At 45.7% G+C, this 13,603-nt stretch overlaps 1 protein-coding gene and 1 long non-coding RNA gene across 3 annotated transcripts in view; one reads left to right on the top strand and one right to left on the bottom strand.

The window, feature by feature from the left end:
• Nucleotides 1-818: 818 nt before the first annotated feature.
• Nucleotides 819-13,603, top strand: part of LOC310662779 (caspase recruitment domain-containing protein 8-like) — a 37,085-nt gene continuing 24,300 nt past the window's right edge. For both annotated transcript variants that reach the window (XM_083409885.1, XM_083409886.1), the window contains exons 1-2: nucleotides 819-938; nucleotides 1,935-2,230. In XM_083409885.1, the coding sequence (XP_083266011.1) occupies nucleotides 907-938; nucleotides 1,935-2,230 (328 nt within the window). In that variant the 5' untranslated portion in view covers nucleotides 819-906. The remainder of the gene's footprint in view (nucleotides 939-1,934; nucleotides 2,231-13,603) is intronic.
• The window catches only part of LOC310662833, a 67,118-nt gene continuing 60,771 nt past the window's right edge, over nucleotides 7,257-13,603 (bottom strand). The window contains exon 3 of the long non-coding RNA XR_014504325.1: nucleotides 7,257-7,368. This is a non-coding gene — a long non-coding RNA (uncharacterized lncRNA). The remainder of the gene's footprint in view (nucleotides 7,369-13,603) is intronic.

Below are 13,603 nucleotides of genomic sequence, written 5' to 3' on the forward strand. Positions count from 1 at the left end.
CTTTAAGTAACAAGTCTCAAATGTTTATAAATTTATATTGACTCCTCAAACATCTTAAGAGGATAAGTTACCATCTTTGTCTCCACTGATAGCAGAGATTTCAGTTCCACACTGATCATCTGCAAGATCATAGAACGAAGTTGATGGTTGTGTAAAATTCAATGAGCTTGTTAGAAGCTGTGTTTTCTTCTCTTCTAGGAGCTTTAAGTTATGAGCTACATATGCAAGCTTTTCTGCTCTGTCTCTGCCTATTTCTTTTTGCTAAATAAATGAGTCCACCTCATGTGCTATTACACATAATTGTATAAGCCTAGGTACTTTAAGTGTATAAAGCATTAAAGCTACTTTCTGTAAAAAAAAATCACACTGTATGGCCAAGGGTATACAATTGCTAAGAATAAGGTCACACCAAAATAGAAAAAGGCTATTACATATAGTTGAAATACAAACAAATTCAAATGTTCATCAAATTTAAACGAATAGCATTTTTAAAACTAAAAAAAAAAAAAAATGTTTTCTGTAGCTCACGTTTCATAAGTGCCAGTGGTGAATGACACATTGCCCAGTAATGTAACTGGATCAAAAAATCCATTATTCATTATTTACACTGGCAATATCACAGCTTGACTTAATTTTTACTAGATTTTTAAAATGTGGGTTGTAAAACTTTTTCTTACATTAGAATTTACAGTTTGTGGAGAATATTCTATACCCCCCCCCAAAACAGCTAGTGTGACACCCCTAGTCATTGGTTAAGGCAATAAGTGCTTACCCAGCAATAAATGCACTGGCACCAATTAAATATAGAATTAAATTAAATATAGAAAAAGACTGTTTTGGGGGCAGGGGGAGGGGGAATAAAGCAGCCAATTTTGACCTCTCCCTTACCTGCCTACAGGTTATTATATGCAGAGCAAGGAAAGAAAGAGAAAAGTGTGGTAAGTCCAACACAATTCTGTTTGCAGGATGGGCAACTGTGTTGCTAAAACGAATGGTGCTAAGGGATTCGATGATAAGCAAGGGGGACGGGGGACTGACAACCCCCCAAATTTCAAGGAGCGGGTTGGGTCCCCTCAATATTCTGTGCCCAAGACCATGGGAGTAGGCAGAGGGCCAGCTGCCCCCCCAATCAAGTAAATAATAATAAAAAGGCCCTTCATGCTGTTGTGACAGACCCCATCAGGCCTCCTCTCACCACATAACATCACATGCAAACCATAATTCTCTGACTTCAGACTTCTTCATATTATCATACAGCATGCTTTGTATGCAGGGCTGGCCCCAGACATTTTAGTGACTGAGGCAAATCACATGGGTGTTTCCCCAGAAATTGTAGTTTGCTAAGGGTGGGTGTGTGAAAACACAGGGGAAAGTCACTTCTCTCCTGTCTTTCCCTCCTGCCTTCATTCCTTCTCAGCAGCCCCACCAGCAATGAGCAGTGGCAGGAGAGCATCAATGGCAGGGAAACCCCTTGCCCTGCTGGGACCAGGGGGGCTGAGCCAGGCTGGGATGGAGGAGGCAACCTGAGATGAAGTGGCTGTTGCCTTCTGCTGGTGGAAAGGAGGCTGCCTGACCTGAAAGAGGAGGCAAAGCTGGACCTGACAGCCAAGACCAATCAGCTGGATAATAATAATACCCTAGCTCAGAGGGGAGAGGGAGAGGCACAGCTGCTGCATCTTCCTTTCTTGGAAAAGTATGGACAAGAGAGGCAGCTGACTGGTTTGAGTATATTCTTGGCCATTAAAAAGGATGGCAAATTACATCATGCTTTTTCCCCAGCATGGAATAAATCAACATATTTTCCAGGTTGCATAGAAAAGCAGATCTCAGCATGCTCAGAGGTTCAGTGAAGGCAGTATACCAGGGGTGGAAAACGTAAGCCCCAGCTTGTATCCTAATCAGGTTCTAAAATAAAATCAATGTTTTTGCCACAGGTCAATGAAAGGAGTCGTTTACACTGGTGATGAAATAGTCTGCAAGGGAAGAAAAGAATTACTTGAAATTATTGAAAAGGACCTAGAATTCTTTTTAGGTTCATTAGGCTATGGCTATATTATCACACTGAAAGAATACCAGGACTTGTGTCAAGCAGAGGAAGACTCCAAAGAGAAAAGTCAAAAACTGCTGAATATGGTCCAGGAAAGGGGGGAGGCAACTTGTTGCTGGTTCTTGGAACAAGTAGAAAGGAAACATCCAGGCTCCATTCAGATTCTGCTAGTTGCAGTCCATGGTGAGTTTGACTTAAGAGTACTTTCTGAACTTCAAGGACAGTTCAACTCCATTCCTCCTCCTTGGAACAGACATATCAGGTAAAGAATTATTTTTTACAGGCTTGGGTAAAGAATTGGTCCAGGGGACAGGCCCCTCAGGGCTGAAGTCAGAATCCCCCCTGTTTGCGGAGGAAGGAAGAAGCAGCAAGGTGGAGAACCCAGCAGTTTGTGGGGAAAGTGTTGTGTGTCATCTGTGTCCCTTTGAGGTAAGTGGGCCCAGATCACACATGGGCCCAGATCAGGGGAGGGGCCAGCTGCCTCCCCCCAGTCAAGTAAATGAATAAAAATACTTAACTAAAAGTAGGAATTGTAGAAACATTTTGACAGATTTTTCTGAACACTTGGGGTAAAAAACAACAACAACAAAGTACCGTATTTTTCGCTCCATAAGATGCACCTGACCATAAGACGCACCTAGGAGGAGGAAAACAAGAAAAAAAATATTCTGAACGAAACAGTGGATGTATGATTTTTGTGGTTCATGCTGTGGCCACAGACATGATATGTGATTTGACAGTGAGTTTGGGGTAGCCCATGCTTTGTAACCACGTTTTTGTGCCATTGCGGCCCCACGAAACAGTGGATGTGTGGTCTTTTTGGTGCAGGCTGTAGCCATGGACATGCTATGTGATCTGATGGAGAATTTGGGGTGACTCAATGCAAAAATCCTGAGGATCCATGTGCTTTTACCTCCCTCCTTTATCACTAGAATCCCTTATCTCCTCTCCCGATCGCTTGCTGATCAGCTGCTCATCTGCTTTGTTTCAACACCCCCTTCCCTCTTTCTAAAAAAAAAAAAGCACAAATTGCTTTTTGCCTCTGGGCAATTCGGCTCCAGGGACCACGCATTCACTCCGTAAGACGCACAGACATTTCCCCTTACTTTTTAGGAGGAAAAAGGTGCGTCTTATGGAGTGAAAAATACGGTGATTTTAAACAACTGTTGTTGAGACATTTCATTCCACATCTGCAAGACACAGCCAGACAGATTACTCTTGAGTTTCCCTGCTCAGGAACTGGAGCCAGACCAGCCGCCTGGTTCTCTATGGAGCTGGTAATGAATAAGCGTGTGAGAGGGTGACTACAAGGAAGTTGGCAGAATGAGTCTGACTGAACACAGACTAGAGCCTCTTTGAAGACCTATTCTGTGGCAGTGCATTCCCCTTTCCTGGAATGGGAATGTTTTCTTACGTTAACATGGGTTTTTCCTTTCACTGTATCTCTCATGTGATTGGTTGACTGTGGGTCACATAAGAGAGGCATTCCATTCTGTTCCAACTGTTATTCCAGTAACTATCTTTTTCAACTGTCTTTCTGCTTCTCTCTCTGCGTGAGAGGAGGGAGAATGGCTGCCAAGAGAGAGTTTTCAGGATACTCATTTGGGGCGTGTGTGTCACTGTGGTCTAAGGTGAAACAGAAAGAGGAAGATCCCTAAATGTTAATGGGGAGAAACCTGTGCAGGGTCTCTCTGTAAGGAACAGGGAGAATGCCACTGAGGTGAAAGAAAAAACCTTTCGTAAGAAACTGTCAGACCTGAGTGAGAACTACTATGGCCAAAATGAATGTAGAAGAAAGTAGCTCTAAAAGAGCCATTAGTGGTCTGTATTTGTGGGGCTGACCTCAAGCAGTGCTCCTTGGTGTGGTCATATGGGTGTTAGAAACAGACAGCTTTCAGGTGGCAAAGGGGTATGGCGGTCATATTAATGATAAATTATTTTGTAACAGGATCTTCCAGAAACAATCAGACCAGAGGTGTTTTTGGACTCAGAAATGAGTCGTGAAAGATACAGGTGAGCAATGTCTCTCTCAGATATTCAAAGCTTTCTCCTTTAAGGGAAAGTTATCTACATTGAATATCTTTTGGGGTTTCAGAGAAGTGTTCAGCAGAGCACATTTGGTATATGAAGGTCTCGCAATCATCATATGTGGTGGTGTTCTCTAAAACGTTCCCAAACTACATCTGTGTCACGGACTGGGCAGAGGAGGAGTGGGGGAGACCGTCTCCCCCCCCCCCCCGAACGATCCAGGGAGGAGGAAGAGGAAGACAGTATAGATTTAGAACAGGGGTTTGAGGGAGGTCACAGCTCAGAGTCAGATGAGAGGGAAAGTTGGGAAATCATGGGAGAGCAAGAGCAACACACAGCTAACATGCTGACATTAGAAAGCATTCCAGACACTCCATCTTCCAGAACCCAGCGAGCCTTTAAAGTAGAAGAGCAAAGAGGTCAAAGACAGCACCAATAGAAGTGACGAATGAGGAAGTGGGAGAGACGGGATGTGTGGAGATTCACTTGGGACAACTCCATTATTGAAGAGACTGGGTTGTATAGCCTCTCTCTGTAAATACTGAATAAAAAAGGATGGTAAGAAATATTCCCTTGTTACAATAATTTTCTGGGCAACAGCTGGGCGTTGCTGACAGCATCCTGACAATCTGTCACTTGCACATTGCATTCTTGGGTTCTCAGGAACAGAGCTGGGAAAATATTACGATTCAACATTGGTGTCGCTTATATCCAATTGTTTATATCCCCCGTCCGTCCTCTGAGGAATGGGCTTAGCATCACAAAATGATGTCTAAACCAAAGCAGATTGTGAGGAAAGTGAAGTCTGTAAGTTTGGAGAAAAGGTTTTTCTACTCTTTAAATAAAGGAGCTAAGACTTACTAGATCTTGCAACATTGCAGGCACATGGAGAAGAGCAGAAAGAAGGTGTGCCCAGGCAGAGAGGAGGAGATACAGTTTTGCCCACTTCCTGCCTGGGCACAAGGGGATGTTCTTACAGAGCTCTTGCTAGCAAGTTTACGGGAAAACCCTTTCATGCGCCTATCTAGCAAAACACAAATTGTTGGTTCGACTGCATTTTAAATGTCTCACACAAAGAGCTCATGGTTTTCCACTTTTCAGTTGTGATCTTGGGGTTAATATTCCACAACTCCATTTCACTCTTTTACACCCTGCTTTCCATAGGGGTTTAAGTGTGTGTAGGTCTCTTCCTAATCTTCATAGAATCATAGGATTGTTGGAAAGGATCCTGAGGGTCATATAGTACAACCCTCTGCAATGCCAGAATATGCAGCTGCCCCATGCAGGGATCAAACTTGAAACCTTGGCATTATCAGCTCCAGGGCTTTTTCCATCTGGACCTCACCAGAACTGAGTTCCAGCACCTCTCAGGTGGGTGCCATGGCCATTATAAGAGAAGAAGGGAAGCGTTCATGGTGAGTTCCAGCATCTCTTTCTAGAAGAATAACACTGATCAGAACCGTGCTCTAACCCATTTTATTGTTTCTTTGAGATTTTATGGTCAAATATTATTGGGGTGGGGATTGCTTCCCATCATGGGGGATGCAGAGGGTGTTCAGATGGTGTTTAATCCATTTCTCTTTCCCACTTTTCTTCTTTGTGGCATTCAGGCTGTGCTTCACGGAGGCTGGATCCTTCCTTTGCTTTTATACTGATGTCATATTTGAGGTGAGAGGAGCTGTGACCATCACCTACCACTTGGATTCATGGTCTAAGCACCTGGCCGAACAGAACATGGAGGACTGGGTTGTCGCTGGGCCTTTGATCAACATTGAAGCAGATCCAGCAGAGGCTGTGGCAGCTGTTCACTTCCCTCACTTCTTGTGTCTTGCAGGTATGGCAGGCGGAAAAGTTTGTAACAAAATAAATATTGCATGTAACTAGGAAGGGTGCAGTGATGAGCTTTGTCATCCAAACTCAAGGGAGGTCATGCACAGGCTGGCTGCAGAGGAGTGGTGGGAGGCACCAGTTGGGGAACCCCCAAGGGAACCCCCAGGGGAAGAAGGCTCAGAGCCAGGAGAGTGCTGGTGGGAGAATGACGAGGGATCAGAGGGAGCAGCCTGGGAGGAGGTGGTGGTGGAGGTTGGAGAGGGAACATGGTTTAGTGAGCAAGAAGAGGCTGTGACCAAGAGTAGTGCAAAATTGGAGGCAGAAGTGGAGGTTGGAGAGGAGGGGGACTAGGAGACAGATGTGAGGCAGGCTGCTAAAGAAGTCAGGGCAGCCTCCCCCTCCTTTTGCAGCCTGCTCCTTTCTCCATTCGTCTCAGATCGCTTTGGGAAGGACCTGGGGGAGAAAGAGCCTTGGGGAACAGCCTCATAGGGGCTAGATGTACCGGAATTAGTTGCAGTGCAGGGTTGACTTCGCTGACACTGGGTGTTTTATTGCTGACCTGCTCTTGACTCCAGTTCCTGGTGGACAGCTCCACAGTTTCCCACTTGTAACATGTCTGTTTGTTTTTTCTTTTGCTCCTTTCCAGGTAAAGATGGTTCCCAAGTCCTCATTGCACATTTTGTGGAAGGCGGCATGAGTCTAGAGAACCCAGACAAAGTGGGGCCATATCATGTTGTGTTGGAAAACCCAAACTTCTCTCCACGTGGAGCCATTTTGAAAACATCATGGTCATGGTTTAAGCGGAAGATAATAGTGCACACTGTAGCACTGCTCTATCAAATGGTTCAATTCCAGCCACCAACATTCCACCTGTACCTTCTGCCCAATGACCATTCCATAACAAAGGTAACCAGGATTCTGCAACTCTGATTGGTATTCCAGACGTCCTGGATCTTTTGCTTGACCATAGGAAGCCTGACAGAGTAGCTATACAAAATTATGCATCGGAGTGTGTCATGGTTTAAGAACTGTATCTCCTTTTGTTGGGCTTGAACTAATTTACCAGACTGCTAGCCAACATCATATTACCTATCCATATTTTGGTCTCTGCTACCGAAGTGGTTTAGTTTTTTTATATCACTGATGGAGATCCTGTGTCCCTTCAAATGTTTTGGGACTACAAAACCCATCATTCCTGAACCATAACATCTGGAAAGTTGCAGGTTTCCCATCCCTGCCTTAAATGCTCCAACAAAGCCAAGAAAGGGGTAGGGATCCAGTCTTCCAGAAATTGGTTACCTTTCTTGCATAACTCAGAAGTGCCCTTCTTTGCCTTTCCCAGGCGGTTCATGAGCATGAAGTACAGTGTCCTTCACAGAGAATAGACAAACCCCCCTGGACCCTGAGGCCTCTGGCGATTGGCTCTCGCTTCTTTGTGGAGACAAATGATGTCAGAGTCTGTCCTAAGGTGAGATGCAAAGATGATGAAAGGCTTTGCTAGGGCAGAGCCAAGGCTGTAAAGCATGAGAACAGGGGAACTCCACCAGGATCCCCCGCAACCTTTAATTTGACTCCCTTGGAACGGTCGACTGGGCTATGCCTTGTTTGCACATAAGGAGGTTTCATGCTTCCCCACAGGAAGTGGATTTTCAATATTTGGATGCTGACAAGATGCAGCAGTACGTGGAACTGTCTGCTGAGCAAATGCAAGACATGTTCAACTTCAGTGTGATGGACAAGCGAACAAATGAACTCATCTGGGAGGCCCATGTGACACAAAGTGAGTTGGAATGGAGGAAGATCAGAAGGTTGGACCATAATTGGGGAGGCAGGATGGAAAATGACACCCCAGTCACATTCCCTCTTTGACTGCCTCTTTCCTATTCTCTTTCAGAAGAGTTAAAGTCTCCTGAGATGACGTCTTCTCCTTCAAACTCAGAGCAAGGTCTGCAGGTTTTAATTACTTATTTCCTCGTAGTTAAATCCCACCTTCCTCCCAATGGCAGCACAGAGTGGCTGGTGATACAGTACCATAGAAAAGTCACTTTTGTAATGTTAGGAATCGCCTTCCGGTGCAGGTTCCCCATTGCTTTATAATCTCCTTTGGTGCCAGATGAAGTTCTTTTAATGCAGCTAAATTTTGTAGAAACAGCTTTGGCTTGGATTCAGCACACCCAGTGTGCTAATGGAATCCAGTGCAAATGCTCAAGATACTTCAATTGGGCTTTCCTCCCTTCACCCGCCACTTCCCTCAAATGCACTTTGGAGGGTCAAGGAGAACCCTCAGAACAGCCAGAAAGGGTATAATGTGTGTACTTGGCTGTTGGGGAGGGATAGCTCTGTCTGGCAAGCAGGAAAGGTCACAGAGGGTGACATTTAATTTCTCCCTGTAAGTTTTACAGCCTGGGCTTCTCAGTTTTCAACTGAGTGTCAGTTGTTAAACTATTTTTCTAATTGCATGTTAATGTGTGTGTTTGTTGCTCTGTTTTTCCTTGTGAGCCAACTTTGGAAATTGTGTTATGAAGGAGTAGTGCAAGTGTAAGACTTTAACAAGTAACATATGTGACACAGAGTCCAAAAAGGTGGTATTCTTGCAAGGACAGGGGCCTTGTGGGTAGTTTTCATGGATTTAAATGCTGGCAGAATGGCCTCTCTCTCCCTACAGTATCGCAGCAGACCCCTGCCAGCAGTCCTGGTTTGCACCCCCAAAAAATTGTTCACCTGGGGCGATGGCCCCCTGGGCCCCCCCCCGCTATACCCCTGCTACAACTATGATGTAGAATGGAAGGTGAGAAGCTTGTGAGTGTGCAAAATTTTGGTGTCACACAACGCTGCTGTAATTTAAGACCCGAAGGTCCTCTACTGGTTCATGTTCCATGATTATCATTTCCCCGTGATACCTCCTTGTTTCCTACCTATCCATGAACTTTCTCTCTGTCTTTTCCAGGTGCTTGTTGCTGCACTCTGACCCATGCTGCTTCCAGCAGCACTGACCCAGGACATGGGGTGGAAAGCAGGTAGGGCTTGACATTCCCTTTCCTCACACAAAGCCAGTCCTGCTATTAGGGACAATACAGCAGCTGCCACAGGCAGACAGCAGATGTTTGGTGGGGTGCTGTTTAGGCATTGGCTGCACTGCTGTTGCTGGAGGAGCAGGAACATGCAAATGTGTAAAGTCAACAGAAGCTAAATTGGGTATCTCTCTACATATCAGTTGCATGCAAGGCTCCCCTCAGAGCAGGAGGAGGTTTAGCTCCAATCCCAGCATTGTGTTGCTCGGACCTCCGATCGCTGATCAAAGATGGCTCTCTAAACTTCAAAGCAACTTCAGGCCACCCCTCTCCCCCACCCCCAGTGCCAGTCACAGTCATGGAAGGGGACAGCACCTCCTGATGATGTAGTTCCTTCCCATATCCCTTTGCTGAGCTTCTCTTGTTTTGTGTCTGCTTTTCCCTGCTGTTGGAGGCGCCAGTGCAGAGTGAAGGTGAGGACCATCAGAGAAGGTCTGGTGTCCGTCCTGGAGAATCTGGATGAGGATGAACTCAAGAGGTTCAAGCTCAATCTCAGTGATTCCCCCATCAGGGGTGGCTATGACAACATCCCTCGAGGGAGGCTAATGAAGGCGGATGTCATGGACCTGAGCTTGCTGCTGCTGGGTTACTACATGGAAGATGCTGTGCAGGTGGCGGCTGAGGTGCTCAGAACCATCAACTGCCGGCCCGAGGCAGAGAGGCTCATCTCCCTCTCTGAGACTGAGTAAGAAAGAAGGAATTCCAGCTCACAAAACTTGCTAGGATGGAAGGCAAATGGAGTGCCACCTGCCAGCCCCCCCCCCCAATGCAGAGTGGTGGATTCATAATCTCTTCATGGGGGCAGTGGGGATGAGAGGATAAAAACCACACGTCAGGGATAACCAACCTGGTGCCCTTGAGTAGTTGGCTTATCTTTTTTATTTAACAGAATGTGTGTATTGCTCAGTTATAAGAAAAAAATCTCTAAGCTATTTGTTGTTGTTGTTGTTTAGTCGTTCAGTCGTGTCCGACTCTTCGTGACCCCATGGACCAGAGCACGCCAGGCACTTCTGTCTTCCACTGCCACCCGCAGTTTGGTCAGATTCATGTTTGTAGCTTCGAGAACACTGTCCAACCATCTCGTCCTCTGTCGTCCCCTTCTCCTTGTGCCCTCCATCTTTCCCAACATCAGGGTCTTTTCCAGGGAGGCTTCTCTTCTCAGGAGGTGGCCAAAATATTGGAGCCTCAGCTTCACGATCTGTCATTCCAGTGAGCATTCAGGGCTGATTTCCTTAAGAATGGATAGGTTTGTTCTTCTTGCAGTCCATGGGACTCTCAAGAGTCTCCTCCAGCACCAGAATTCAAAAGCATCAATTCTTATTCTTTATGGTCCAGCTCTCACTTCCATACATCACTACTGGGAAGACCATAGCTTTTACTATACGGACCTTTGTTGGCAAGGTGATGTCTCTACTTTTTAAAATGCTGTCTAGGTTTGTCATTGCTTTCCTCCCAAGAAGCAGGCGTCTCTTAATTTCGTGGCTGCTGTCACCATCTGCAGTGATCATGGAGCCCAAGAAAGTAAAATCTCTCACTGCCTCCATTTCCTCCCCTTCTATTTGCCAGGAGGTGATGGGACCAGTGGCCATGATCTTCGTTTTTTTGATGTTGAGCTTCAGACCATATTTTGCGCTCTCCTCTTTCACCCTCAATAAAAGTTTTTTTAATTCCTCCTCACTTTCTGCCATCAAGGTTGTGATATCTGAGGTTGTTGATATTTCTTCCAGCAATCTTAATTCCGGCTAGGGATTCATCCAGCCCAGCCTTTCGCATGATGAATTCTGCATATAAGTTAAATAAGCAGGGAGACAAAATACAGCCTTGTCGTACTCCTTTCCCAATTTTGAACCAATCAGTTGTTCCATATCGAGTTCTAACTGTAGCTTCTTGTCCCACATAGAGATTTCTCAGGAGACAGATGAGGTGATCAGGCACTCCCATTTCTTTAAGAACTTGCCATAGTTTGCTGTGGTCGACACAGTCAAAGGCTTTTGCATAGTCAATGAAGCAGAAGTAGATGTCTTTCTGGAACTCTTTAGCTTTCTCCATAATCCAGCGCATGTTTGCAATTTGGTCTCTGGTTCCTCTGCCTCTTCTAAATCCAGCTTGCACTTCTGGGAGTTCTCGGTCCACATACTGCTTGAGCCTTCCTTGAAGAATTTTAAGCATAACCTTGCTAGCGTGTGAAATGAGTGCAATTGTGCGGTAGTTGGAGCATTCTTTAGCACTGCCCTTCTTTGGGATTGGGATGTAGACTGACCTTCTCCAATCCTCTGGCCACTGCTGAGTTTTCCAAACTTGCTGGCATACAAAAAATATTATTTTTAAATAAAAGTCAGAAGTTTAAAATGAGTTGAGCTTAAAAAAATTCAAAATGTTAATAATATCAGCAGCTAAAATATAATTTTTAAAAGAAAATCACCTACGTGTCAGCTTTACGTATCTGGGTAGGCTTGCCTAAACAAATATTTTTTTTAGCAGGCACTGAGCATCGTACAAAGAAGACAGCTGTCAATGGGCAAGCCGTTCCAGAGTGTAGGTGCTGCCTTGCTAGAATATGGATTCCCTAGAGGTGTTGGACTGCTGCGCCCATCAGTCCCAGCCAGCACTGCTAAAGATCAGGCATGATGGGAGTTGTAGTCCTGCAGTTTATTTAGGGCACTGTGTTGGCTACCGCTGCTGTACATACAAAAGCTGTTTGCTCTGGGGCAATGTTGTTGGAAATAGGAAGACATGGATCTAGTTGTGCATCCACACCACATTTTTAATGCACATTTAGAGCATGTGGCTTCCCCCAAAGCATTCTGGGAACTGTAGTTTAGCCCTTCAGAGGGCTGAAATACACCATGCTCTAAATAAAATACTGTTCCCAGGATTCTTTGGAGGAATTCATGCACTTAAATGGTGTTGATCAGCCCTTCGTCTTGTGTCCCTAAGATGTGAGGCTTACAGAAGAGCATTTCCCATGGTCACGCAAGATGGGAGTTGTAGTCCAGCATCTTCTGGAGGGCACCATATTGACTACCCCTGATTCACATGGTCTCATGTTCCCCAGTTTGGGGAGTTTTGCTACAACATGATTGGGGGACAGTTTGCTCTGCCTGGGAACAGGTACATCAGTGAAACTTCTCACAAATTTAGAGATGTGTTTCTCACTTTAGGTAAAACCTGCCCTTTGTAACTTCCTGACCACAGCTACAAATATTTGCTTCCAGTATTCTTTCATTGAAAGGAAACTGGTCCAAGAAGTCTCGCTCAATTTTTGATACAGTTCATCATGGGAATTTTTGAGACAGTTTTGGGAATTTGCCCATTTGAAAGAAATTGGAGAAATGGTCTGGAATGAGAGAAGTTCCCTGGGTTTCCTTGGGCCAGTCTCTGTCTTAAGTCTACGTCTGCTTCAAAGAATGTCTGTAAAATCACATGTGTGAGAGGAGGAGCACCTTCAGGGATTCCCAACTCTTTGGATAAACATGGGAAATGTGGCCAATAAAACAAAAGAAAACACTAAAACAATAAGGGGCTGAGGGAGGGGCAGGGATTATAGGAGTTGTAATTCAGCCACATCTGGAGGGCCAAAGGTTCCCCACAAGAAGAATTCATCGATCCACTAATAACACCTGGGCATTCTCCTCTTTCCCACCTCCTATGAGGCATCTCCAGGCTTGTAAGGCAGGCGCCATCCATACAAGGAGCTGAATTTTGCCACCTGCACAAGAGAAAGTTATATATAGAAAATGCTGTGTTTGAATGCATTGTACTTGGAATGCTGCAAGGAGATGTTTACCTTAAGCCATTTCTTCCACTCTAGGTGAAAGAAGAAGAGTGGTTCTCCATTTCAGTGGTTCCCGCACTGCAGTTTTCACAGCTGGAAAGGAAACTTGAGAAATCAGAGATGGCTAATAGCAGCAGAGAAACTGCATGATGAACAAGCTTTGGATCTCTCTCTGGGACCAGAGAGAGAAAAGTTGACTGAAGTGCATAAAGGACGTAACCCCGTTGCTTGCAATGTGCTCAGTGGCGTAGGAAGATGGGGCGGGCCGCGCTGGCGGGCTGGGTTCTGCTCGGCTCTCGGCAGTATATAGAAGAAGCTCTGGCTGGGGATCTGGCAGCAGCGGCGATCTGGCGTTTGCTCCAGCTCCTGCTTATTTTGCTGCGGGATCAACTTCACCCTGCCAGTTCTGCGAGGGAACCGCTGCTCTGGCAAACCATCGTATCTCCATCCTTGGCGCCCTTTCGCCAGCCCTCGCTGCCCGGCTGCAGCGGTTCTGGCGGGCAAGGCCAAACTTACTTGAGATCTCCCCTTTATCCTGAAATTGTGTGTGTGTGTGTGTGTGTGTGTGTGTGGTGAGTTTCCCCCTGCGTTACTGCTTTGAGTTATGTGTGTTTCCTGCTTTGCTGCCAGCCTCCCAGTCCCTGTTTTGCGTTGTTAGAGTGTCTGTTCTTTGCCACTTGCCTCCCAGTCTCGGCTGATGGGATTGGTGTGTGTTTTCTGGGCACTGCATATTTTCCTCAGCGTTCTAATGAGCTGCCTGCCTCTTTAAGAGGCTTTCTTCCTCTGCCGCCAGGCTTTGGGTTTTCCTGGGGCTCCCTACCCCCCTTGCATAGTGCATTTAAGTGGGGTGCC

This window comes from Podarcis tiliguerta, assembly GCF_965153285.1.
Source record: "Podarcis tiliguerta genome assembly, chromosome: 13".
Lineage (NCBI taxonomy): Eukaryota > Metazoa > Chordata > Lepidosauria > Squamata > Lacertidae > Podarcis > Podarcis tiliguerta.